At 44.6% G+C, this 27,774-nt stretch overlaps 1 protein-coding gene across 2 annotated transcripts; it reads left to right on the top strand.

The window, feature by feature from the left end:
* Positions 1-25,936, top strand: GPR45 (G protein-coupled receptor 45). 2 transcript variants are annotated; one of them, XM_029910632.1, is made up of 2 exons: positions 1-129; positions 24,415-25,936. In XM_029910632.1, the coding sequence occupies exon 2, from the start codon at positions 24,705-24,707 to the stop codon at positions 25,818-25,820; it is 1,116 nt and encodes a 371-aa protein (XP_029766492.1). In that variant the 5' UTR covers positions 1-129; positions 24,415-24,704; the 3' UTR covers positions 25,821-25,936. The 2 variants fall into 2 exon arrangements, with proteins under 2 accessions (XP_029766492.1, XP_029766493.1); XM_029910633.1 differs by lacking the exon at positions 1-129 and adding an exon at positions 454-522.
* Positions 25,937-27,774: the final 1,838 nt, after the last annotated feature.

The raw sequence follows: 27,774 nt of genomic DNA, 5'->3' as shown, positions 1-27,774 counted from the left end.
CTCAGGGGACGCCAGCGGTTCCCAGGGTGGAAATCACCCCGCAGCTTGGGCGGGCGGCTGAGCTCCGGGCTCGCCAGCCGCAGCCCCTCCGCCCGCTTCCCGGGGCCGCTGCGTCCCTGCTGCGCCGGGGTAAGTGGCCTTTGCCTGAGCGCCGCGAGTTGGCTTTTGTAGGGGGATGGGTGAACGGGTTGCTGAGGTGGGGGGCTGCCCCCCTGAAGAGCTTGGGCCGGGGGTGGGGCTGCTTGTGTCACTGCCCGTGGGCGGGCTTAATCTCCCTTCTCCCCAAGAGGAGGTTGAGCTGGCGGCCCTCCAGCGCTGAGGGCCAGCGTGGTGTGGGGCTGCCCCCTCTGCTGGCTGGGGGAGGTGCTCAGAAGTGGCTGTGTTCCCTGGGGCAGCAGTAGCAGCCTGGCGGGTGGACCCCCGCGCAGGCAGTCCTGCCTCCGAGCAGAAACTGTGCTGAGCCCCTACACACAGAGACCCTCCCTGAGTGATCCATCCACGAGGAGCCCAGGATGTCCCCGGGTCAGTACCCCTCTCTCTCTTCTTTCTTCGTGGGGTAGTGCAAAGGGCTAAGGGAGCCCTGAGTTTTATCATTAAACTGTTGTTTTTCTTCTGCTTCTAGTGCCAGCTCTTTTAAAAAAAATCCCATTTAACTCAATAATAAACTAGATAACTATGGAGGGTGAGGACAAGGACAGGCGCTCTGGGAGTTTTCTGTCCTGTACATTTGTTTTCCTCCAGTCACTAATGTTGGACAGATCTAATGTTAATACTGATGAGAAGTTAGTAAAATGAGGACCAATGACAGGTCAGCTGTTTGCTGTGGATAACCAACCCTTCCATGTGTTGCAGTAATTATCTAAAGTTTTCCATAGCTTCATGGTATAAGTTATGTCTTTAGGGGCCTACTCCAAAACCGCATCTCATGACCTAAATGAGCTTTGGATAGGTCATGCTGACAAGAGCCCATCTTATCTGAGTAATTTAATACCTGTCACTAAAAATGCACATTCTTTAATAATTTATACCTCAGTTCTGTCACTCTCACTCATAGGCACCTGAAGATGCTATGCCTTTGAAATTCCCACCAGGTGCATCTTCAGGTGTCTAAAAACCTTTAAAAGTCTGACCCTAACTCCACTAGTAGCGGGAACGGCAAACCACAGCCACTGGGAGCTGCGGAGGGCTATGCCTGCAGACGGTCAACGTCAGCAAAATGTCTCGCGGCCCGCAATCAGATAACCCTAATGGGACGCAGGTTCCCCACCACTGTAACTAGAGAATTGTTCTAGAGTGTTTAGAAGAATGAGGAGCCTAGGAACTCCGGAATCCTAGTCTTGGCTTTGCTATTGTTTTAAACTGTCCACTTTTTCCATCTGTAAAGTAGAGATAATACCCAAAATCTAACCCTTTAACAAAAATCCTAATCCCTTCCCCTCAAATGAAAAAGCAAACTGCCAGAATTTATGGAAGGTGGGACTTTGTCCCCATTTTCTTCTTGCTCCAGCCCCAGTTGCAAGCTGGCAATATGCTGGTGCATGATGGAAGCAGCATCATAGTATCTTTAGTGACCATGAATGGTCAGAAGCTGTCAGCCATTTCATCTGAAAGAACTGGCATTTATATTTGGTACTTCTGACAGCAGGACTGGCTCCAGGCACCAGCTAAGGAAGCAGGTACTTGGGGTGGCCAATACAAAGGGGCGGCACCTCCGGGTCTTCGGCGGCATTTCGGCGGCGGGTCCCTCAGTCCCTCTCTTTCTTTTTGAGCTGCCGCCGAAGTGCCGCCGAAGAGGAAGGGAGTGAGTGAAGGACCCGCCGCCGAACTGCTGCCGAAGAATGGAGCGGCGCAATTGAGCTGTCGCCGAAATGCGGCCGATCGGCTTTTTTTTTTTTCCGCCGCTTGGGGTGGCAGAAAACCTGGGGCTGGCCCTGTCTGACAGAGCTGTGCTGTCAAATCATATGGATGTTACTGGTACTTGTCCTAGGTGTACATGTTCTGTAGAGTAGGGGTTTTCAACCTTTTTCTTTCTGAGCCCCGCCCAACATTCTCCAAAAACACTTCACGGCCCGCCTGTGCCACAACTGTTTTTCTGTATATAAAAGCCAGGGCTAGTGTTAGGGGCTAGCAAGCAGGGAAATTGCCTGGGGCCTCACGCCACAGGGGGCACTGCAAAGCTAAATTGCTCAGGCTTCGGCTTCAGCCCCAGGTGGTGGGGCTCACAGCTCTGGGCTTCAGCCCCACATACCGGGGCTTCGGCTTTCTGCGCGGGACACCAGCAAATCTAATGCCAGCCCTGCTTGGTGGACTCCCTGGAACTTGCTCGTGGCCCTCTAGGGGGCCCTGGGCTGAGAACCGCTGCTGTAGAGATCTCCCATCCAAGAATTGTACAGCAGCCTCAGCTCGGCTTGCGAGATCTTGCTGGATCAGAGCAAAGAGACGGTGGGATAGCTGCAGACAGTAGTGCAGTTCTTTAAGTTGCTTCTTTGCTAAGGTATCTGCTGCCACTGAATTTTGTTCTCTCATGCTTCTGGGCTTTCTACTCCTGTGTGCTCTATGTTAGTGGCTCTCAACCTTTCCAGACCACTGTATCCCATTCAGGAGTCTGATTTGTCTTGTGTACTCCCAAGTTTCACCTCACTTAAAAATTACTAGCTTACAAAATCAGACATAAAAATACAAAAGTGTGTCAGCACATTACTGAAAAATTGCTTACTTTCTCACTTTTACCATATACTTATAAAATAAATCAATTGGAATATAAATATTGTACGTACATTTCAGTGTATAGAGCAGTATACAGTCATTGTACGAAATTTTAGTTTGTACTGACTGCGCTAGTGCATTTTATGTAGCCTGTTGTAAAACTAGGCAAATATCTAGATGAGTTGATGTACCCCCTGGAACACTTCTGCATACCCCTAGGGATACACGTACCCATCTTTGAAAGCCACTGCTCTGTGCTACAGTCAGGGAGTAGGGGTATCTAATGTGGGGGGCATGGATCAGCTTTCATGTTGCACTCCCCGTCAGTACCTGGCCCAGGCTGTGGAAGCTAATGATCCAACCAGTGGACCAAATTCGGTGATGAATCCTGGTCACGTGCCACCTGAGGCATGTTGCACATACGCTAAAAAGAAGATGAATGGCTGTGAGGGCAGTGATATGGAATAGCAGCGATGTTGGTAAAAACAGCTTGTGAGAAGGAGATGGTGGGAGGTTTTAAGACTAACTTTGCCCTGTCCTTGACATAAATCTAACCTCAAAGGTTAAAGGTCTGCAGAGACCACTGTTACGTGTCCAATGCTTGAATTGGAGTGGATACAGGTAATACCCCCCCCCCCCTCTTTTTTTCTACTGCTGGTGAAGTAAGCCCAGAGTCCCCACAATTCTAGCTCTTCAGGCTGGTTCCTGTTACATTATCCGGTGAATACATCCATAATAATGGTAGCCAACAAGGTGAGATCATTAACACAACTGTTTATTATTAGTCAAAAATACATACAAAAAAAACTCCTCTTTTTTCCCTTCATAGCTTTTGACATATAAATTATTGACAATCACATTTTCAATCAAATATTAAAGAGAGACACTAGAATGAATTTTTTCTTGACATGTATGCAACTGTTCTATATAGCTGTCCTAGTAGACTTTCGGTGGTGAAATTTGCGAAAAATGTTCCTAATATTATTATTGTTAAACTCCTCTTTCTCAGAATAGCTTTTCTATAGGAACGTGGCAGATAAAGCATTATTATCATCCCATAATACACAGTGACAGGGGAATGTTAGAACTATACTAGGGATAGCCTTCTGTATTTTAACCGGTTTTCCTCTCCATCTTCTTTGTTGTCACATTTCTACTGTCTTTCTCCTCCCCCCGTCCCCCTCAAATGAGCCCAGACTCCCAGAAGGGTTGATATCTTTCCTTCCTTGTTACTTATAAGTTTTCTGCTCCTGACAGAACAATATAAAACAGCTGACCCTGTCCAGAATAATAGCATTAAGGTTACTCAAAGAAGACAGTTGTATTATACTATGTGTTGGTCTGAATCTGTGTGAAGCTCCTTCTGAATTCTTGTGGAATAAGAAAATGTGATTTATTTGTTTTAAGAATTATAAACAAATGATGGGTTTGGTACTTGGTTAACTTCCAACTTACTGAATATAAAAGCGTTAGTATTTTAATACCAATGTTAGAAAAAGGGAAATCTGGAGCACTGCATGCCTTAAAAACTTGTTTTAAAATTAGCATTATTTTGATGTATTAAATTCAGTGACCATATGTCAGAATACTTTAAGAACTGTTAATTCTGTTTATGTGAGGAGAATGGCAAATTCATTCACCTTTGGGTTAGGAACATAGGACTCAGAGTGCCCTCCTGGGTTATCAAGTCTAGGTCTGGCTATCACAGGCCTTTCAGGTCAAAGTTTGAGTAGTGCAGACTCCCACCTCCACCAGCTGCTGCCTGTGAACCAGACACACAGGCTACATCTATCAGGTGTGATTCCCCTGCTCATGTACATGTAGTTGCACTTGCTGTCAGAGAGCTAGCATGAAGGTAAATAGCGATGTAGCCATGGTAGGGTGGGGAGCAGCAGCGGGGGCACGGCTGACCCATGCCAAGTACAATCCTGTCTGAAACCGGTGAGTATGTACTCAGCATGGCTCAGCCATACACCTCTGTGGCCACTACCCATGCTACTACGGCTATGCTGCTATTTATACCCTCAATGAGAGCTAGCGCGAATGTGTGTGTACGTGAACAGGGGAATCTCACCCCTAGCTTGTAGCGTAGACATAGCTGTAGACAAGACTGAGAGACGGAAAGTGCCAAATACAATGGGCTGGTGTTAGCAGGCACAATCAGTTGAAGTCAAAGGAGTTGTGCCTGCTTATCCCATTTGGCATTTGTCCCAGCAAGTTCGGTATCCCAAAGGGGGGGGGGATCAACCACATGGAGCCTTTTTTTGGCCTGTTGCTCCCATTGACAGTGCACAAAATGAACTGACTGGGAGAAAGGACACTAGCACCACTATAATCAAGGTGAGCTGAGGAGCCAGTGAATAGTAATACCAGTCAGTGAGGAAGAGCGCCCACAGCAATTACCCAGTGTGACTATGCTAAGAGAAAATGGAATGTCATTGTTGCTAGACTGACAATAAATCTAGTTTACATCTTTCTTTTTCCCTTGGTCAGGAAGGAACCCCACTGTTTTTATATGTGGATTCCATGCACACAGCCTCTCTTTGTGCATGATTTTAATTGTGCAGGAATTTAAGTGTTCATCTTCTGCTTCTCCAGTCCGCTCCTGAGAGAGTTAATGTTCCAATTACTTCCCCAGGCTGTGCTCCCATTTATAAAGGTTAAGTCATCCAGGGATTTAGGTGGTCAGTGAGAGATTGGACCAATGAATTCTAAATATCAGATCATGAAGGATGTTGCATTGCAAATGGCTAATGAAAATCCATAGACTGAAATAGGTTAATAAAAATGATTGACAATGACAGACCGATTGTGATTTTTCTAAGTTAAGGAAAAAGATCCAAATCTGCTGCCCACAATGGTCAATTCAACTAGCTTCAGTAATATGATTTGCACCTTATGGAAGCCCCATTGGCTTTTATCTTTGGGGAGTTCCTCTTACAGGTACCTGACTCAGCTACCACAAAGGGCGTGTCCATTTCTGAGGGACCCAAAAATGTTTAACAAATTTTCTGCCTCCACACTGTCTGGCTGAAGATAATACTGGAGAAGGCACATTGTCTAACTGCTGCTGATGGACCACGCTTAGGGCTAAGTTGTGATCTAGTCACTGCTACATACTGATGCATAAAGGGGACATACGGTGCAAATAACTTTGTGCAGGCTACTCACATGGTGGGCCCCTATTCCCCTTCCTCTGCACCTGGGTGGCACAGAGTGGGAGGAGCCGTGATTCCAGACCCCCCAGTGCACCAGCCAGGGCAGTATAGCTACTACATGAAGAGAAAATATGCTTTGCCAAGAAAAGCGCTGGCACAAATTACTTTCCTCATGGAGCAAGACGGAGGCAGAGTCCCTCCTTTGTCCCTGGGATAACACAATCACATCCTGCCCCTTGCTCAGGGCCCACTGGAAGATGCCAATGTTTCTGCCTGCGGTTTCTGTTTTCCACTTCAGGCAAGTCTTTATGGCATTGATTCGGGCTGGCTTGAAGGGATCTGCTGCAGTGACAGTGGCGCTGTATTAACTGTCCATTGTCTTAAATTGTTTCAGAATAAAATATCAAACTTTTAAGGACCCCTCCGCTCCTGGAAAGGCTGGCTTAGATACTCTGTCACTGCAGAGGTGCCTATAAGTCAGTCTGAACTCATATTGTCCCGAACTTTCTCCCTTGCATTCCATGTCAGCCTTGATCGTCATTGTACTGTAGATGTGCACAACTAATTGGATCAATTTGATAGAAGAATAATACAAGTAGTTTGATGCATGATGCTACTAAATAATAACTTTTTCTGATTTCCCATTCTGACTCTAAGCTGAATTTCCTTGTGCTGTCTCTTTAACCCTGCAGGGCTCAATTGTGAGCTGCCTTATATGCCTGTGCATGCTCTCGTGCAGTGTGTGTCTGAGGGGGAACAGCAGCCTGGAGGGAGCGAGGCACTACTCTCCTTTCCATAAGGATGGGTAGGGAGTGGGCAGGCAGGGTCACTGAGTGGAGTCAGGACTCTACTTTCCCTTCCCTGTCCCGTTATGCGTCTGAGCTGGCTTGGAGTAGTGTTAGGCTGGCTGGTATTTGACCGGCAGGCTGGCTGGGTTTTTTTTATGGATTTGCCAGTTGCCAGAAAAATAATTATATCTGCCGGGTTCTTTTTACATGGGTCTGAAGATTTGCATTATTATCACAATACACTGGGATAGCTAATGTTAAAAGTTTGTGTTCAGCTAAAGATGCTGCAGTGTTCCCACTTCTGCCATTTAAGTAATCGTATCTATATGTGTTATCTCTCTAGATATGATAAGTGGCTGTTGAGGGAGGAGGGGTTGTGGAGTTCATAGAAGCTTAGGGTTGGAACAGATCTCAGTAGTTCATCTAGTCCAACCCCCTGCTCAAAGCAGGACCAATTCCCAACTAAATCATCCCAGCCAGGGCTTTGTCAAGCCAGGCCTTAAAAACCTCTAAGGATGGAGATTCCACCACCTCCCTAGGTAACGCGTTCCAGTGCTTCACCACCCTCCTAGTGAAACAGTTTTTCCTAACTAGTTGCCTTGTGGTTGGTTTTGTGATGGGCTTGCCTTGTGTGGAAGTGGGTTCTGGGTTTTTTGTTTTTGTTTTGCAAAGGTGGTAGCCCTAGTGTGGAGGGGAAACTAATCTGCGCTAGATAGAGAGCAGATGGATGTGGTGTAAGTTGTAAATGTTTAGAGCAGCTGAGCTGGCAGAGAAAAGGCCTGAAAACCCCAGTGGCCAGAGGGACCTGCTGGGGCGAGTCCAGGGAGTGAGGATGAGACAGTAAGGAACACCAAAGCTAACGCTAGGCCCACAGCAGCACCAGTTTGGTTCCTTTAATGATTAGGCTACCTTACGCCACGTAGGGGCAACCAAGAAAAAAGGAGGGTGCAGGGGTGTTGGAACAATTTGTATAGTAGGGATGCCATTGAACCAAACTGTAAACCCTATATATGATGGAAACCACTTCAAGCCGCATCCCTAGTTCCAGCACCTATGGGGTGGGGGGGCACAATCAACAGTCTGGTAAAACAGCAGAGATGGCTATCTCTGACCCGACCTATTTCTTGCACAAAGAGGAATGGCCAGTCCGGGTAAGCAGATTCCATAGTTCCATCAAGTTTTGGGGTTAGATCAGCAATCAGAGAAGAAACAAGTTAATACCCTGCTCTGTAAAATTGGATCTGAAGCAGACACATGCTCTTCTCCAGAAGCCTCTCAGCTGCTCAGATGAAACAGTTCAAGACTGTTAAAGAAGAATGGGATAAGCATTTCATGCCATGCCACAATGTGATTTTCTTTTTTCTTTTTGTGGGCACAATTTCACTTACACAAGCAAGAGAAGGGTGAGTCAGTGAATGATTTTATAATAATCCTCTACAACCTAATCCAACACTGTGGCTAGTGGGAGATAAGTTCTTCCCTCATCACAGACAGCCTTGTTGTAGGCTGAGGGACAGCCAAATGTCAGAAGGAATCCAAACTGATCCTAATGTCACACTAGAGCAGGGGTCGGAAACCTCTGGCACGCGGTTCGCCAGGGTAAGCACCGTGGTGGGCCGGGCCAATTTGTTTACCTGCCACATTGGCAGGTTCGGCCGATCGCGGCTCCCACTGTTCCGCGGTTCGCCGCTCCAGGCCAATGGGGGCGGCGGGAAGCCTCGCCCAGCACATCCCTTGGCCCGCGCCGCTTCCCGCAGCCCCATTGGCCTGGGACGGCGAACCGCGACCAGTGGGATCCGCGATTAGCCGAACCTGCCGACGCAGCAGGTAAACAAACTGGCCCGGCCTGCCAGGGTGCTTACCCTGGTGAGCCGTGTGCCAGAGGTTGCCGACCCCTGCACTAGAGATATCCAAAAACATAGTCTTTCAAAGTCAGTACATAAAGAAGCAACAGGCTCTGCTCAGAAATAACTTTGAGGAGGAGTCTACTTTAGAAGCCATAGATACAGGGAGGAAAATACCTCCGGATGCCCAGAAACAATACCCACCTCAACCAGTATAAGAACAAAGGGATCCAGAGAGGGCTATGCTAACATGGAGTAAAGAAAAGAAATACAAGAGCGTGAAAGAATGCCAGTGGTGTGGCAGATCACTTCACAGCAGATGGCTTTCTCCAGCAAGGGATACCACATGCATAATGTCTTCTTTTTAGACATTTCCTGCAACAGTCTGCTGATCTAAATGTGTGGTGCCAGCTGTCTTTCAAGAAGACCCAAAGACTGCTGGAGTTGTATACCTTGAAGTCATAGGAGATACTAAAAAGAACCACTGTGGAGCCCCATAGGAAAACATAAAATGAACTTCAGAATAGACACAGCTGCTGATATAACTGATTCCATAATTACTTTAGAGGAGGATGAAAGCACCAACATTTCAAGAGCCAAAAAAGATATTGAAAGGACCAGGACAGTCCCCATTAAACATGAAAGGAAAACATTTGGCCACTCAAAGTACATCTGAAGAGGTCTATGTTGTAGATGGCCTATGCACGGTTTTGTCCGCCCAGCAATCATAGCCTTAGGCCTGGTTATAAGGATAGAACCAGTCACCATGGACCTAGAGCCAAAAATTTCCTAAATTATTCCACGGAGTAGGGAAACTAGAGGGGGAATAACACATTAAGCTTGTACCAAATGCCAAGCCTTTGTTCTGTTGTTGCCTAGGAGAGTCTCTCTTCCTTTTTGCCCAGGGTGAAGGCATAGCTCAGCCACATGGAGCAGATGGGTGCCATTTCCAGGATAGGCACACCAACTGAATGGTGTACAGGCATAATGATCCCAAAACCAAATGACAAGGTTCAGGTCTGTGTAGACCTTACCAGACTTAATGAGAAAGTCTGTTGAGAGTAACTTGTACTCTCATGCATTGAAAATGCCATGAACAACTTAGTAAAGCAAGTCTTCTCCATATTTGATGCCCAGTCTGGTTTCTGGCAGATATCAGTTGCTTCAGAATCTATACTAGTAACAATTTTCATCACACCTTTTGAAAGGTTTTGTTTCAATCAGCTACTATTTTGGCATATCATCTGCTCCTGAACACCGAGGAAAATATCACAACACCTCAAGGGTCTGCCTGGAGGGGTTCTCTGACAAATGAATGATATCTATGAATCAACTTAAACCCAACATGACCAGTGTCTCTGTGTAGTCCTGGAAAGACCGGAGAAAGCACTTAATGACAAATGCAAAGTCTCAAAAGACAGAGTCAAGTTTCTAGACCAGATCATTGGTGGAGCAGGGGTCAGGCCAGATCCAGAGAAAGTGCAAGTGATTACTCAGATGAAGGTGCCTGAGAGTGTCAGTATATTATGTCGATTCATGGGCATGGTGACACACCTGGTAAAATTCTTACATCTCCTGGGAGAGAAGTAAAAGCCATTATGAGATGTCCTGAGGCCCCACAATCCTGGTATTGGAGAACTAAACAGAGTCTGACATTGAGAAATAAAGCAAGATCTGAGCACTCCACCAGTTTTGGGCTTTATATGACCCAAATACAACCACCACAGTTTTGGCTGATGCTTCATTCTATGGGATAGTGGCAGTCCTCCTTCAGGAACAATCGCTTTCCCTATGCCATCCAATAGCATATTCCTCACAAGCACTCACCAGTACAGAGCAGCACTATGCAAACATAGCAAAATAAGTCCTGGCCATTAGATGGACTTGTGAACATTTTAGACACATTCTAGTGGGCATAAAATTTCATGTAGAAATTGACTACAAACTATACCTATCTCATAGAACTGGAAGGGACCTTGAAAGGTTATCGAGTCCAGTCCCCTGCCTTCACTAGCAGGACCAAGTACTGTCCCTGACAGATTTTTGCCCCAGATCCCTAAATGGCCCCCTCAAGGATTGAAGTCACAACCCTGGGTTTAGCAGGCCAAAACTCAAACCACTGAGCTATCCCTCCCCCTAGAAGAGTTACTAGTTACTCTTCTAGGTTCAAACAACCTAGATGAGTTACCATGTGGGATGCAGCATTTTCAAATGAGTCTCCTGAGGTTTCAGTTCTAGACTGCTCATATACTTTAGAAGAATCTTGTCATAGCTGATACTTTCCAGGGCACTGGTCCCAGACACACAATAGCAAGAGTGTAAACAGAACGAGTTGTTCATAGAAGGTTCTGTAGATACAGTCCTTACTACTTTGCCAGTCACAGAAAGATGCCTGCAAGAACTGAAAAAGACGCAAGAGGCAGATGAATTACTGAGCCACGTCATGATTAACTGCAAAGAAGGCTGGACCAAAAGACACAGTCAGAAACCTCTGTGAAACCATATTTGGTGGTTTCTGGCGATCTTACCATAAACCAACGGCTGTTGTTGGCGGGGTCCAGATGGGTTATCCCTACATCCATGCAATAGGAAATCCTTGACAGACTTCATGAGGGACACCAAGGCATTACAAAGTGCTGGAAGATAGCTAAACGGTCTGTTTGGTAGTCTGGGCTGAGCAAACCACTACAAAAGAGAGTTGAGAAATGTGATGTTGTGATCCCTGAGAACGAACCCACTGGAATTGTTGCTACCATCTGCTCTACAAGACAGGCAATGGCAGCAAGTTGGGACTGATCTTTTCTGTCTGGATAATACAACTTATCTTTTGATTGATTATCTCTTTATTCTTTGAAGTTTGCCTGGTTGCGTGTCAAGTGCAGTTGTGGAGATTAAACCCCATCTTTTCCCATTTTGGGATTCCAGAGTGTGTAATCTCTGACCAGTGCTTCACCGTTTTCCTCTGAAAACTTTAAGAGGTTTGCAAATACCTATGGTTTCACTCATGTCGCTGTTGTCAGTAGCTACCGATGTGGTGCTCTGCTCTTGTTCGATGATGATAACAGTCGGCTGCGTGCGTGTTCCCCCTGTGAGCTGCCCCGGCTCTGCAGATCGCTGACACAGCAAACCCTGAGAGAACCCCCAAAGACCACAGGCTCTAGTAAGGTATGAAGGAACCCGAGCCAGGTTTATTGTCAAACGAAGCACAGTAATAGTTTCTTATAGACTCTACAGGACATACTATGAATATGTGCCCCCTCGCAATGGACACAGCTCAGTCAGTGGCGGGACACTCCACTGCCCCCTAGGCTGGACAAAGATGCGCACTCCGGGACCTACTTTTATACAGTTACAGGACAGATTACTCATCCCTACTGACGTATTGAGGTACAGCCCCTTGGCTCATTAGGGTGCTGTCTCCCCTTTGATCATGTTGTTTCAGACAAACAGATCTATCCATCGTGCTGTCCTTTTGACCCTGTCTTTAAGATGCACCTGCCTGTTCCTTGTTATGTCTGTGGAGTGTCCTGATGTCATCTTGGCACAAGTTCCTCTTATTAGCACTTATGTGTGGATGCACCTGCTTCTAGCAACCCTCTTCTCGCCAACTTCTGTGAGTGGGGCCTGCCTCTGGCTCACAGCCCAGCTTTTGCTTAGCAATGCCTGGAAGTACTTTGGTTCAGGATTCAGGCCTCAGACTGGGCCTCTGACACAAGAGTTTGTTTCAGGGCCTCATCTTACTACAGTCGCATCCAGCCCACAGTTCCCTCAAAGCAATGGTGAAGCAGAATATGAAGTAAAGACAATAAAACAACTTCTTTCTAATTCCTCAGATCTTCATCTTGTCCTGTTGCACACTGGTCAACGCCCCTAGCAAATGGATTCAGCCCTGTGGAACTGTTGATGGGGAAGAAGTTGAGTTCCGTTATCCCAACCATCCCAAGACTACAGAAGAAGGAAAGTCAATATAAAGCCTGTCGGAAGAAGGACTTGAACAGGCGCCACAGTCAAATCCTTGAGGGTATTGAATCCAGGAGATTGCATTTGGGTGAAAATTTCTCAGGAAAAGGGGACAGTGTAAGGAGGGACCAGAGCTCCTCGATCCTGCTTTGTTAGGCTGCCTGGGGAAATTATCTGTCGGAACAGGAGACATCTTGTTCTGGAGGTTCACCTGATGATGCAACACCCTGATTGCTACCCCAAGACTGAACCTATGAACAACACCCTGCCTGTCCACATAGAACTGCCATCAGTTTCTCCAGCTCCTTTCCCTGCAAGGAGATATCCAGTAAGAGAAACACTGCCTCCTGCATTCCTGGAGAATTATATAAAATCTTGAAGGTTCAAGGAAGTCAGAGAACTAGTAGTCAAATGTCATAAAAGGGCAGAATAAATCCCTGATGCAAGGCTGAAGGTTCAGGCAGCCTACCCTGCTCTTCATATGGCTTTTTATTCTTGTTTTGTGTTATTTCATTCTTGCTGTATGCTTTAATGTAAAGTTTGGATAAAGGTCTTACCAACTGTCCCTTTTCAGAAAGGAGGATGTGGTATTAGTCGTGAATCTTTAGAGTGGCCACTAGAGGGCATAGAGCAAGCAGTTAAGAGCCTGAACAGGAAATAAAGTCATTTTTGCATTCACTTCAGCCCTGATATACTGGCTGTCTGTAATCTCTACCGTGGAGATTACTTCCCCCCCAGAGGAAGATGGGTGCAAGAGACCTGAGTGTGACTCTAAAGCATAATCTACAATTACATACATACTTCAACATAACTATGTTGCTCACGGCTGTGAAATCACCCATGAGCGATATAGGTATACGAACCTCAACCCCAATGTAGATAGCTCTATGTTGGCAGGAAAGCTTCTCCCATTGACATAGCTACCGCCTCTCTCGGAGGTGGACTTATTAAGCTTAGAGCGTCTTCACCAGATGCGCTACAGCGGAGCAGCTGCATCGGTTCAGCTGCACTCATGTAAATTTGTAATGCAGACCTGCCCTGAGATACAATTTGGTCCTTTTTTCCTTCCTTGCTCAGGGGATGGGGGAAGCAGGAAGACTGGAGGAATAATCTGAGTTACCTTGTGGGTCTGGGCGGCTCCTGGCAGTGTAACTATGCACTGCCCATTACTTAGGTTTTGTGGTAAAACCGAAACTAGTTCATGGATATTAGCTCACATCAGAGGCTTGCTATAATTTGGGGCCACTCAAAATACTTCATGGCCCGGAGGCTGTATTTAACACAGATGGCTCTTATCGCTGGATATATGTAAGTACCTTAGGTGAATGCACTCTCGGCTAATATTTAACCGAGCACATTTAGTGAATAACTGATGTTTCATTATAACAGGAAGCTTTTAGTACCAAAAGGTTAAGTGGTTTATTTAAATATTGCCCATGTATCTTTGCCATGTAAATTAAAAAAAAAAAATTGCCCCTCTTGTGGCCAAGTCTGACAGGCAGTGGATAAAAATAACGGTAAGTTACAGGAGTCTGCTGCCATGACATAATTTTACTGGCATTCAGCAGGTAGAAAAATTTTTAACACTTCCTCTGTAGACTTTTATAAGCATGGATCCTCATTCAGTCTAATCATAACCTGGTAATAGGTCATCCTACGATGGGAATTATTGATTGGTTAGATCTGAAGCATTTGCTCTTAGAAGCACTAAGGGATTAGGGGGGAAGTGTTCCTGATACTCAGAGTGCATCAAAAGCAGCAGCTATAGCTAATGGAGAAAGAAGAGGGTCAAATTCTCTGCAGCCATTTACCCCAATAGAGAGCTTGGCTCAGAAGCCATTGGGGGTGTGGGGGAGAGAGTAAATCAATTGCTGAACGCCAATTAAATGATGTGATGTAAGCAGACTCCCATAACCTGCCATTATTTTTACCCATTGCCTCTCAGCCTTGGTCACAACAATGGCAAAATAACTATAAAAAATAATGTTTCTTGATTTACTCTAAACTTTGAGTTCTTTGGATAAGGGTGCTATAAACAAATTATTATTATTTATTATTCAGTTTACCATATTCTCCTGTTCTGCTTATTGGGAGGGGTGGGGGGAAATGCACCAGACATATTGACTGTGTACTGTTCTGTTTTGATGCTTTGCCAAATGGGGAGCTATTACAAACTTGCCTTCCAAGTCTTGCAATAATAATTTGTTTGTTTTCATATACTAAAGCAGTAACAGTCTCCAGAATAACCTCAGTGGGGTTGTCCCTTCCAGTGACGCGCATAGTAAATGATTTGTTCCATCTGTCAGTGTTTTAGCAATACCAGTATTGATTGTTTAACTGAGTACTAAGCCTACTTATGTCCTTTCATCTTTTAAATGGGGTTCTGATACTTTTCCATTGTATTTTCCATGTGAAATCCTTTATGCTAGTGACTAATGATGATCCCCTTGCAACTTTACACCTCTGGAAAACAGATGTTACTTATCAGAGCGATGCAATTCCAAGAGAAATGTGGCTTTGATTTAGAGGTAGAGGTGTGAGGGTCGATGGGGAGTTGGAGGGGAAGGGGGTCAAATCAAATTCTTTGGATGATGTTGGGTTTCTATTTAAAAGGCTGCATTTGTTTGTAAGCAAAGTATGGACTGGTTTCCTTGCCTTATAATTAAGCCTAAAATGTTAATACATTCAAGTATTTTTTCCTGTTTAAGTATAAAACCTTTTTGTTTAATAGGTAAGGTAGAGTGGGGGCTTCTTTAATTTCTTTTCATTTCTTATTTACACCAGTTTAGATTCTTAAGTATTGATAGAGTGGCCGATGGGAGTCGGTCCAAGCATAACTGAATCTATATTAGGGTGAAAGGATCTCAGTTCCCCTTCCCCTCCGAGTTTGACCCACATGCACACCTGAAGCTCTGAGACAGTGACTGTGTTTTATTATATGTTTGCATAGTAGAGCCCAACCTGACTGTGCCTGTGGGTGCTATTGCAATATAAATGTTTAATAATACAAATCCCTATTTCTTTTTTCCAGAGTGCATCACTATAATTTTAGAAATGGGGGAGGAGTATCCAATCCATCCTTTCCTTAGAAACAGGTCTAATTATTTTTTTCATTTACACCACAGTAAATCAGGAGTGACTCCACTGCAGATAAGGGAGTTACGCCAAAAAATGAAGGCAGAACTGGTCCCTGAATCTTTAAAGAATTCCTCAGAAGAACATCCTCCAGAGAGCATCATGAGGAGAAGAACACTGTCTTCTACTGTTGGAATGAGTTGAGCTGGACTCTGTGCTGCAGGAATAAACACCAACTGCTCTTGTTTCAAAGACCTTTTTTTCTCTCTCTCATTTTAGAAACTCAGACCCTTACATACCTTGGAATACTATCTCCATGTCCTTAATGTCACTCGTATATGGGCTGCATCCAGCTAGGTCCTGAGTACACTTGCCCATATCAAGCCATGTGCACATGAAGCATGTGCACATGAAGCATGTGCTTAAGTCCCATTGACTTCATGTGCTTAAGTGCTTTGCTGGGTCAGGGTCAGAGTGCCCAGCATCTTGCAGCATCCTGTTCCTGGACAGGGATCAGGACCTCCGTATTATGAGTTTGTGCAGGGGAAGGATATCTAAACATTTGAGAAATATCCTGGCATTTGTTGAATAAAGTATTCAGATTTTATTACATAAGATCTAGCTTCAGCATCACACGAACTGATCTTGCTCTCTGTTGGAGCTTGTCCTCTCTGTTTCCCTTCATGTGTCACTTCTGCCTGTTCGATCCGCAGAATCTGGCTTTGTGCGCTGGGTCAGTCTGAGTTTAGTGGACCTCCAAAGTGCATCTTTCAGCAAACCTCTTCAGAATGTCACTAAGGATCAGGCAACTAGGTAAAGCGCTTGAGACCAGAAATGCAGTCAACGATTAGGCTTGGAAAAATATGAGGAGAGCACAAATTGAGACCAAACAGCATGTACAGAAACAGGAACTAAATGAACTGGGAACAATTTACAAGTGGTATTTATTAGGAGTGTGCATTTCCTGCAAGCAAACACAGCAGCCTCAAGAGGGAAAGAGCTGCATCTAATAGAGATTTTGCAAGCTCCGACTACAGGAAGGAGTGGTGGAAGAGTGCACAGTTGTTGATGCATCTTCTCTGCTCAGTGATTTAACATCAAGTAGAGAACTTATAAAGCAGTCCCTGTGTAACTGCAGTGTGAGAGAAGTTAAAGAAAATCTGCTCTCTTTGGACTGCTCGTCTGTTGAAACCAAAGGCATCAGAAATAAATTAACCAACTATCCAGGCATACTTCTTGGATATATGAACAAGAGCTGTATCCAGTGATGCATTTCAGTGCACTGCCGTGCAGTTTCTTGGATAGAGGCCCAGGCCCAGGCAATTTGTAATGAAGGATCACTGGTGGCATGCGCTATCTCCTCGGACGGTTATCCCTCAGAGGTACAACAGTGCACATGTCATGAGCAGCAGCTGTCCTGGCGTGCAGGCAATGATATGTGAGTCTCCCCTTCTGTGATCATTACTCCATATGCCATGTGGATGCAGACAATTGAAAAGCAAAGCATGAAGCAGGTTTTGGATTGGTTTGATTTTGGTGTCTGAAGTTAGTTTTATTGTGGAAAATGCCAAGCGCAGAATTGGCTGGAGAATTGTTAACGTTTTGGCTAGCTCATAACCTGACCCTCTCCTCCACCACCACCATCCTCCCCTCACAGCTAATTGTGAAGTGTTGAGATTCTAAGATCTTGAAAGGCACAGTACTGTGAACTCAATGTAATGCCGTTTATGGCATTCTATTATAATGCAAAGCAAAACTGGAGATATGGTAGATATCTGGTTTACAAGCTGTTTACACTCTAAATTGAGAAGCCATGTTGTCATCTGCACATATGCTTTTTTATTACATCTTCTAAGGCAAATACAGTATATTGTTTCTTGGCAATATCCATAAAGTATTACCAAAGCCAAGAAGTTTGCATATGATGCATTGTCATTTCTCTCAGCTAGTCAAGGTGATGTTCTGGCTGGGCTCGGAAAGCAAATAGGAACAGGTACACTGCAATGGCATCTCAAGGTCCAATCAGACCCTGCAGAATTACGTATACTTGAATCGTTAGTTAGCTGTATGTTCTGGAATGACAAACTGATCCAAATAAATTCAGCAAGCCCTAGTCCACAGTTAAATAAGCTTGTTTCTTAAACTGGCCACTCCAAAGAGTAAAGAGTGCTATTCTCTCTTAGAGGGCAGGGAAACTCTGACTCTCTGAAACCACTGGGTTTGGGTTTTTTTACAGGAAGGCAGTTGAAGAAGGCTTATTGCTTAGTAGAACTGCCGTGCAGTTAGGTTAGCAAGCAGCCCATTGTCCACACAGTTTTTTCAATGTCTTGCATGCATTTCAGTCTTCATGGGTAGACTAACAATCATCTAGTGTAATCCACTTCTGAAGTAGGTGACATTTTTATTCTTGCTGTAACTGTAGTGAAACTTGCTCTAAGGAACCACTTCAGTAGGTATTTAAGCACCTACTTTAAAGTACCCCCAAGATTTCCAGTACCATCTTCTCCAGCCTTTAGTTAAACCATCCGTGTTAGGCAACTGTTTTTGCTGGTCCCTGGAGGTTGCTTATGATAGGTTTGATTTCAGGGAAGTGAAGGCAATGAAGTTGAAACTATCTTTTTGTTGTTTAGCTTCCCACCTGCCTCACGGTGGCTTAGCGTATGTGGATGATTCATTTATTCTTTGCATTGCATTGTTTGATTACTTTTTTCTGCCTCTATAACCTTGTTTTCTTTTTCACAAAAACTTATTTAGACTCTAAGATTCTGGGTGAATCCTCTATAATCTTTCTGTTTGTTGGAGATCTAGTTATTATTAGATTGTTTACTTCTAATTCTGAAGTTTAATTATGTTTTTCCTTCTGCCGTTGGTACAGGTGCAGCAATTAGATGGCATTAAGTCTGTCTCAAGTTCATTAAATAGGATTGTTATTGCCCTCTGGTATATTTTAGGTGCTGTAAATAAGTCGTCCCCCCCCCCCTTTTTTTTTTTTTTTTTTGTGGATTGGATTGAAGTTGATGAATCTGTGGTGTTCTACTGCTTTAGTACTACTGAGAAATTTCTTGCTTTAGGTATCTCCAGCATCATGGCTCATTAACCAGTTCAGTCCAAACCACCCTCTTCCACTGAGGCTGAAAAAGCCAGAGCTGACCAGAGTTAAAATAGGGTAGATGGTGCACATACACACACATGTGCTCGCTCTCTTTGTTTTAATGTACATTTTGATGTATTTACTTGCACCTTGTAGCCGTTCCCATATAAAGGGAGCTTGCAGAAGTGGTTTAATAGTCAACTAAGATAAATGAACCTCAGCAAGGGCGGGGGGGGGGGAGACAGTTCCAAGATTCCCAGGGCAAAACTGGTTATACGAAGTTGTTTGCGAATGTAGTGATCTGGTTTCCTTGGCAACAACTGAGATGAAGGTTGAGAACAGCAGTTGCATTAAGGGAGCCAGTTCTGGCTATGACAGCAAGGAAGATATCGGTTAATTCCTAGATTTAGCAAATGAGAGCCCTATTTTGAGAATGTATGTATATAGGAGAGCGAGAGAGTAATCATGCCCCTAGGATTTACAGGAAAACCGTCTATTCCACATGTAGACCTCTTCTGTGCAAAAGGAAGTGTCAGCTGCTCTGCAGCACCATCTCCTCCATCTTTGGATCTGAAAAGAGCTTTCTGAAGATCTCTAGATCGCCCTGTGGGGACAGCATGGACCAGGGTGGGGAACCAGGTAGGCTATGTTCAGTCCCAGCGGCAATGAGCGGAGGATCGACAGAGGAGTTAGTGCAGTCTCAGACGACATTAACTCTCAGCTGCTTCGCTCTGTGCTACGGTATACGCGGTGCATGTCACTTGCAACTGCTTTTAGTGCATCTTTAAATTTCTAAGAGTCTGGCTAGCTGCAAAGCTACTTCCATTTTCTGGTGCAGCGCACTGCAGAGGAAACATGCCTCATGCACTCTCCTGGGGAATCTTATTTTTGTTTCTTTTTGTTGTTTCTATTTAGAACTGTGGAATGGAGTCAATGGGCATAAGTAAAAATTACTATAGAGTACTTACTCCTTAGTGGAGTGAAACCAGACTCTGGAGTAATGTTTCGGTGCTGGTCATGTGTGGAACTCTCAGTAATAGAAATTAATTATGCAGCGTGAGTGGAGACCATTCATCTATGTTCTCTCTTGACATTCAGAACACGTAATGTATTTACTTGATTTAGTGCATGAAGACTGAAGCATAACAAAGTAAATTTACCTAAGACCCCAAATTTCAGTGGGCGGTTCATTCAGTCCTACCTGAAATAACATTTGGTTTAGTAGTTAAACCTTGTTACAATGAATACTTCATTTTATAAAATATATGTCAAAGTGTGTTTTCTTTTCAACTCTCCTGTACTTAACCACTGTCAAACAGACATGTATTTTGGTCCAGTATTTGCAAGAGGACTGTTCACTGGCCACTGCAACATGAATCCATTAAGTATAGAAAGAGGGGCACAAAAGCGTCTACAAATATTTGAGCAGTCAATGATCTTGAGGATGGAAAAGGTGATGCATAATTAAGAGTAACAGAATGAAATTAAGAAAAGGAAACTTAGACTGGATAACCAAAAAAAATATTTCTTGGCAGTGAGATCTGTCAGGGAAGAAAAAGTTCCAACCGTTGAGACATAGAAAATTAGACTGAACAAAGAACTAGAAAATCAACTGTGGGTAAGATTCCTGCACTGGCAGATGACATAGGTGTTTTCTGTTTTTCACTTACACCTCTACCCCGATATAACGCTATCCTCGGGAACCAAAAAATCTTACCGCGTTATAGGTGAAACCGCATTATATTGAACTTGCTTTGATCCGCCGGAGTGCGCAGCCCCCCCCCCCTGGAGCACTGCTTTACCGCGTTATATCCGAATTCGTGTTATATCGGGTCGCGTTATATCGGGGTAGAGGTGTATATTATTCTGGCTATTGTTTGAAGTCAAGTAAGTATGACAATGGCAATGAGCCACATTTAGAGGTAAGTCTAAGTAAGTTTAGAGGGGACATTAACTGATGTAACTTACACCTACTTCCAGTAGCCACTCTACCAATGTCTGAGGAAATCTATGCTGAATATGTACCCCAAAAGAGAGTTGGGAGAAAAGGTCCCTTTAACTGCATATTACTTGCAAATTCATGGACAGAATGTCTGAATCATGTCTTTTGAGAGCTAGTTTTACTGTAAAAAGGAGGCTCCCCCTTCACTGTTTCTAGAAGAAATCTACATTTACATCAAACTCCAACATAAGCTGTTGTTTTGCCTGCATTTCTGATGATCAGTCTGCAAACTATCTCTTGTTGCAGTGACATTTGTTCAGCGAAAGGAATTTTGACTACTGCGCTAGCCTGCTGAGTCTTGATTCATGTTTTACTTTTTCTTATTAATGTAACCCTTCCGCCAGGTGGAGACGGCAGCAACCAGGGCCGGGTTCGATATCTAGGAGTTCCTTTCCATCGATACAACACAGAACCAGCTCGAGTCCCCACCCCTGGGTGCCTCTGAGAGGCAATACTTCCCCACTCGCACGCACAGAGTCTGAGTGTAGAAAAGAAACTTTTAATGAAAGGAGGGAAGTCACCCAACATTAATTAGGAAAAATGCCACAAGCAGGATTCATAAACATAAAACTGTGAGCAGGACACTCACCCCAGAGTGCGAGGGACCATGTCTTCTGCCTCATGTTCTTGAGTTCTATAACCAAAGGTTCCTTTTCTGTGCCCCTCTCTGCTCCCTCACCACACCCCACTCACTGTGGTTGTCTTTGGTCAGTGAGGACCCAGGGTGCAGAAGTGCATCTGTGTGAGTTTTACCTCCCTCCCAGGGAAGAAGGCACCTGGCTTGCTCTGCCATCTGAGCACTTGCTTTGGCTGGCCGCCCTTGCTAGCCACTGTTCCTCTCCGCTGGCCACCCTGCCAGCCGCTGCTCCTCGCCACCTGGCCGTCCTGTCAGCAGCTGTTCTTCTCTGCTCGCCAGTCACCTTCTGCCACCTGCCTCTCTTCTGTGACCTCTGCAGGTCAGTCTCTTGAGAGTCCACCCAGCTCTTAGGGCTTGTCTACATTACCCACTGGATTGACGGGCAGCGATCGATCCAGCAGGGACTTGATTTATCACGTCTAGTCTAGATGTGATAAATCGACCGCTGAGCGCTCTCCTGTCAACTCCGGTACTCCACCAGGGCGAGAGGTGCCGGCGGAGTCAACAGGAGAGCGTCAGTCGTTGACTTACCGCAGTGAAGACACCGCGGTAAGTAGATCTAAGTACATCGACTTCAGCTACGTTATTCACATAGCTGAAGTTGCATAACTTAGATCGATTTCTTCCCCTCTCCCCCCAGTGTAGACCAGGCCTCAGTGATTGTCAGAGAGATGCTGAATGCAGGTTTATTTGAACAAGTGGAACTTTATTAAACCCTCCAGGCAGCTCTAACCTAATTGCTTCCAGTCTAACTCCCTGCATTTCTATTGTCCAGTCAATAATAGTCCCTCCAGGAGACAGGGGACCTCTGATTGCAGTTCTACTGGTCAAGATACACCTGGTTCAAGTCCCCTTTCTTGGGGTTTGAACTGGGGTCTGCCACAGCACAGTTGAGTGCCCTAACCTGTGAACTGTGGGCTAGTCTGTTGTGGGTGGCCTCAATTTCTCCTGTTGAAACTGTTCTATTGGGGATAAATAAACTTATCACAGCAGGGGGACTCAATCATGGCTCTTCCACATCCCGGGTGAGTGCAGTAACCATTAGGCAACAAGTATCAGGGTAGCCGTTTTAGTGTGTATCCACAAAAACAACAAGGAGTCCGGTGGCACCTTAAAGACTAACAGATTTATTTGGCTTTCGTGAGTAAAAAACCTCACTTCTTCAGATGCATGGAGTGAAAATTACAGATGCAGGCATTATATAATGACACATGAAGAGAAGGGCTTATTAGGCAACAGTCAGTCTTGTGTGTGCACTCAGCCAGTGACTCTTATTTATCCACAGTGGAACAACTTCAAGAGGAGAGATTGAAAGAGCCTCACAGCTGAGAGATGGCAAATCCCTGTTTAAATTCTCTCTCCTTCTCACAAGTAGGCAGGACCTGACGCAGGGTCTCTTCCAATGTGAGTAACCACTGGACTAAAAGTTAGGGGTGGGCTCTCCTTCTCCCTCCCCCCACCATTTTGTGTAAGCGTGCCTATAGAACCTGATACACTAGGTGAGTTTGAGCACACTTACCAGCTAGGGCCCCACAAGCAAGCTTGGTAGAGGAATGCCTATCGTCTCCCAGTTCATGTATCACTCTGGGGCTTAGGCATCTGGACACTGAGCATGGAGTTGCAGTGAGCATGTGCAGATGTGGAAACATAGGTGCCTAGGGAACTTCTAGTGCAACAATTTAGGTGCCAAGAGAGCTTAGGCACCTACAAAGTCTGGAGGCTGCTGAACAGGGGGGGTTTTGAATCGTAGTCAGGCCTGATTTCGGGATTTAGGCTTGTAACTTTTATTTCTCAAAATATAGCCAAGTGATCTTGACTGCACTTGTGGTTCGATATTTAAAAAGTTCAAGAGACCAAATAACCAAGCTCCAGTCACTTATTGTCTAAAGACGTGCAGTTCACTTTTCACAGGGGTGCTCCCATATCATGCACGTGAGACTACATAGATACAGTAACCTCTTTACAAGTTAGAGAGCATTCTGTGTCACCAGAGACTAAATTTAACCAACCAGCTTTTGGTCTTGTTCTTCTGGCACCATGGTGTACCTTTCCTTTGCTGTTTTGGGTACTGTATTCCAAACCAATTGTCCATGCGGGTACCGCCATACTTGTACCAGGACAATCCACAACTGTATATTGCCTTTAACAGGTTTCCTGTTTTCCAGTGCCAAAGCTGACTTTAGCTTTGCAAAGTGTTGTGGGATACTTGGCATAGGTGAACAGAATTACAGGAAGAACCTGATATATGTCAGGTAGCCTAATTACACAGCATTCATATTTAATATCATGTAGACAGGATTAGTTGTGTAGAACACTTATTAATGTGGTGCGTGTGTGTGCATATATAATGTGTTGGTGAATAGAAGCCAGTTAGGGGCGTAAGTCCTTTTGTGAATCTAGCCCAGTGTGGTATTGCTATTAGCAGAATAGGGTTACGTGCTGTTTTACACATGAGTACATAAACAGGTAAAAGGCACCCAGCTATGAAGGGCAGGGAAGGCACAATTGTGGGATGAGACAGGGAATAAGAAGAAAATCTAGGGGAGAGCACTTCCCTCTCCTTTGTAATCAGGTGTCTTCCAGACATTTCAGGGGCTTATTTTTCTTGTTTCCATTTGTCATTTATTTTCTCCCTAAGCACTTCTATGGTGCTCAGTACCACAGAATGAGTATTTGGCCTCTCTAGCATTTCTGATCCTACCAACAGTCAGACACTGGAGTAGGCAGGGGAGTTTAGTAGTTGAATATTAACCCACACGATGCTTTCAGGAAGGATTTGAAGATGTACACTAGACCTTCTATTTGATAAACAGACACAGTGGAGCTGACCACAGAAACTTTGAAATAAGACCTGCCAAGTGAAAACCTGAAAAATAATTCAAACATCCAGAAACTTGAGTCATTTGTTTTCTCTGTCCAGGTAATGTGAGGGTCTAAGCATATCTAATACATAAAACTGATCTTGCATCTAATGGTGGTCTTAATAGAAAATGTAAACCTTTTATTGAACACTGGAAGCATGTGCTGTTAGGAGATCTGACTATCTTTTACATATAAAGATTAAAGGAATTTAATCATCATCATTGTATGTATCCCATGGTTATTGAACAGATGCAGAGAATGACTTGTGATTCACCTTCCTATTTTCTCTAGGTCAGAGATTCACCAAGCAAATGTACTTGAAGATGGCTTCAACTCCAACTCTAATAAACCCTGAAGTTACTTGCTCTTTGCTAAATATTAGCTTTTGTTCAGCCCTCCTGATATCTGAAAAGTATTTCCTCAAAGACAGACCTCTGTTTTAACCATTGATCTACCACAGCCAACTGCAAATATCTGTCCATGGCCTTTTTCTGGCAGGCAAGATGAAATAATGGCAACAATCAAAGAGTTAACAGGAAGACTTTTTGGCTCTTCCTTCTCCCACTTCAAGTTTGTCAGTGATGGCATGCAACGACACTCACATAGACAGTGATGTTGCTCTCAATGAGAGTACCCCATCCATAGGCTCCAGTTACACAGCTCTGCCTGCCCCACTCAGGATATTGTTGGTAATAATAATGGTCTTCATGATTGCCGTTGGATTTTTTGGTAATGCCATTGTCTGCCTCATTGTCTACCAGAAGCCAGCCATGCGTTCAGCCATCAACCTGCTGCTAGCAACTTTGGCCTTTTCTGACATCATGCTGTCTTTGTTCTGCATGCCTTTTACCGCAGTTACGATTATTACAGTGAACTGGAACTTCGGGGCTCACTTCTGTCGGATATCAGCTATGCTCTATTGGTTATTTGTCTTGGAAGGAGTCTCTATACTCTTGATCATTAGCGTGGACCGTTTCTTAATTATCGTTCAACGGCAAGACAAGCTGAACCCTTACCGTGCCAAAGTCATCATCGCCATGTCCTGGGCACTGTCCTTCTGCATTTCCTTTCCTTCGGTGATCGGATGGACATTTGTGGAAGTACCAGCCCGGGCTCCCCAATGTGTTCTGGGGTACACTGAATTTCCTGCTGACAGAGCTTATGTTGTGATGCTAGTTGTGGCAATTTTCTTCATCCCTTTCAGTATCATGCTGTATTCTTACCTTTGCATTCTAAATACCGTGCGGCGCAATGCCCTTAGGATCCACAACCATGCTGAGAGCCTTTGCTTGAGCCAGGTGAGCAAACTAGGCCTCATGGGACTACAGAAGCCTCAGCAGATGAATGTGGACATGAGCTTCAAAACCAGAGCCTTCACTACAATTCTCATTCTATTCATTGGCTTTTCACTCTGCTGGCTTCCACACACTGTGTTCAGCTTGCTCTCTGTGTTTAGCAGACAGTTCTACTACAGCCCTTCTTTCTACATCACCAGCACCTACATCCTGTGGCTGAGTTACCTCAAGTCAGTGTTTAACCCTGTCGTCTACTGTTGGAGAATCAAGAAATTCCGTGAGGCCTGCATGGAATTCATGCCTAAAACATTCAAGATCCTCCCTAAAGTGCCTGGACGAACAAAGAGGAGAATACAGCCAAGTACAATATACATCTGTAGTGAGACCCAGTCAGCTGTTTAGGAAGAAGCTGTGGGCCAGGGAGGGAAAAGTTATGAAAGGATTGGTTAAAGTAGGCAATAGTTCATTTCTACTATTTACTTTCTGCTGTTGTCACAAATCTTTAAAAGGATGCTGTGCTCCATTGTTCTGTGTGTTAGAAATACAATCTTAACTTCCCCGAAGCTTACAAATAGCTCATTAGAACTGCTTGAATTAAAACCACTTGGTGCAATAATGGTGCAATACTTGGTGCCATGTAAAAATGTCACTTGTGACCAAAAATATAGTCTGTCTAATAACAATACAGTGGTAACAGCTGAAACCCTGTATCCTCCTTTTTAAAAAAATATATAACTATTGTTTTCATCACACAGCTCAAGTGGGAAAAAAATACAAGAAGAAGAATAAAAATGTGGGAGAGTCGTAAGTCTAGAGTACCAAGCTCTAGAACAAAAAAACAAAAACAAATGTTTTAAATTCTGTTCATTGCCAAATCACTGCAGAATTTGAATCCTCATCTTCCTGTGAATCTTCCTGTGCAATGAGTCATAGAGATGGAAACAATTGTTTTGTACAGTGGTGTAACTGCAATGTCAGATTGAGTCTGTTCATCTTTGACTGTCATAAGTGTTCACGAATACACACACCAGTACCGCTTAAAGCTGGTACTAGGTGAGGTGCATATTGCCACTAACACATTTTTATATTATGACAATGACTAACAGTTGTGTAGCTTTTCATTTTTTAAAATAGCCATAGCTATCATGTCCTGTGCAGCTCCCCAAGCAAGATTTTTCATGAAGGAGGCTTTTTCTGACTGTGCTTATCTCCCATTACCTAATTTGTTCATTGACACTTGTATACACTTTCCATCAAAGAATCTTAATATAACACATACCTGTGAGATAGCTCTTATCTCCATTTTACAGATGAGAAACTGGGGCACAGAAAGGAGGTGACTGACCTCGGGGCACACCGCCACTCTATGGCAGACCAGAAATAGAGTGCTGAAGTCGTGGCTTCCAATCTCATGCATTGACCTGTAGCCTATCCATCTTTTATTTCTATCTTCAGCACTCTGTCCTCTCTTGGTTACACACACTCATTTCCTTTTGTGTTCATCACTCTTGCTTGACCTAGTCCTTTCTCCCCCTGCAGAGGCCTTTGTTTTCCAGTTCTACCTTCCCAACATGTTCCCTGTCACCGCCCTCTGGTCCTGTCCTACTTCCCCAGTTTGTCAAGCTGTATCCTGTACCTCACCCCAAGATTGGTCCCTCCACACATGCCATGCACATTATCTCCCCGTGATCCTGTCCCTGGGGTAGGGAATGTGGTGGTGGTGCTGTTTAGGGCCAAGAGGCACATGTACCAAGAGGTAGATGTACAAGAGAACCCAGATGAAGCACCCAGTGCTGGATAGTTTTTCCTTCATGCTGCCTGCTGCAATATGCTGCTCTGAGGGATCGAGAGAGCAGGAAGAGCAGTGAGGGAGGAGAAAAAGGAAAAAGTCTGGACTCCCTAGTGGTAGGAGGAGGAACAGCAAGGGAAACCTTATTTAGTCCACATGACCCTGTTTATGCATATCATCTGGGGCAGATACATGATTGTCATGCCAGAAGTGACCTTTAAATTGCTCAGACTTGGTGCACTCAAGTTAGTTTGCAGTAACCTGTTTTGTTAAAGATTCAAATGCACAAACTAAACTGCTCTAAAGCAGTCCCACCCAGTGCTGCCAGTCCATGCAGTCAGACCAGCATCGTCTCATGATCAAAAGCTGCTGAGAGCGCAAACTGTCTGTATGGAAAACTGCCTAGTATTCCTGTTTCTCACAACCTAAAGCCATCTCCCCTCATTTTAGGTACGTAACTGGGATTGGCAGATAGTTTTAAAAAATCCCATTTTCCCCAGAGGGAGTTGTTCTTCCATCTTCTCCCCCCCCCCCCCCCCAAGAACAATTTAAGCCTTGGTACAATAA

Source organism: Terrapene carolina, unplaced genomic scaffold (assembly GCF_002925995.2).
Source record: "Terrapene carolina triunguis isolate 2854851 unplaced genomic scaffold, T_m_triunguis-2.0 Scaffold21, whole genome shotgun sequence".
NCBI lineage: Eukaryota > Metazoa > Chordata > Testudines > Emydidae > Terrapene > Terrapene triunguis.
Note: the sequence above shows the minus strand (reverse complement) of the source record. Positions and strands in the feature narration are given on the sequence as shown.

Excerpts from the sequence above, each read along its gene's own strand:
- GPR45 (XM_029910632.1), top strand. The coding sequence starts at position 24,705 with ATGGCATGCAACGACACTCACATAGACAGTGATGTTGCTCTCAATGAG.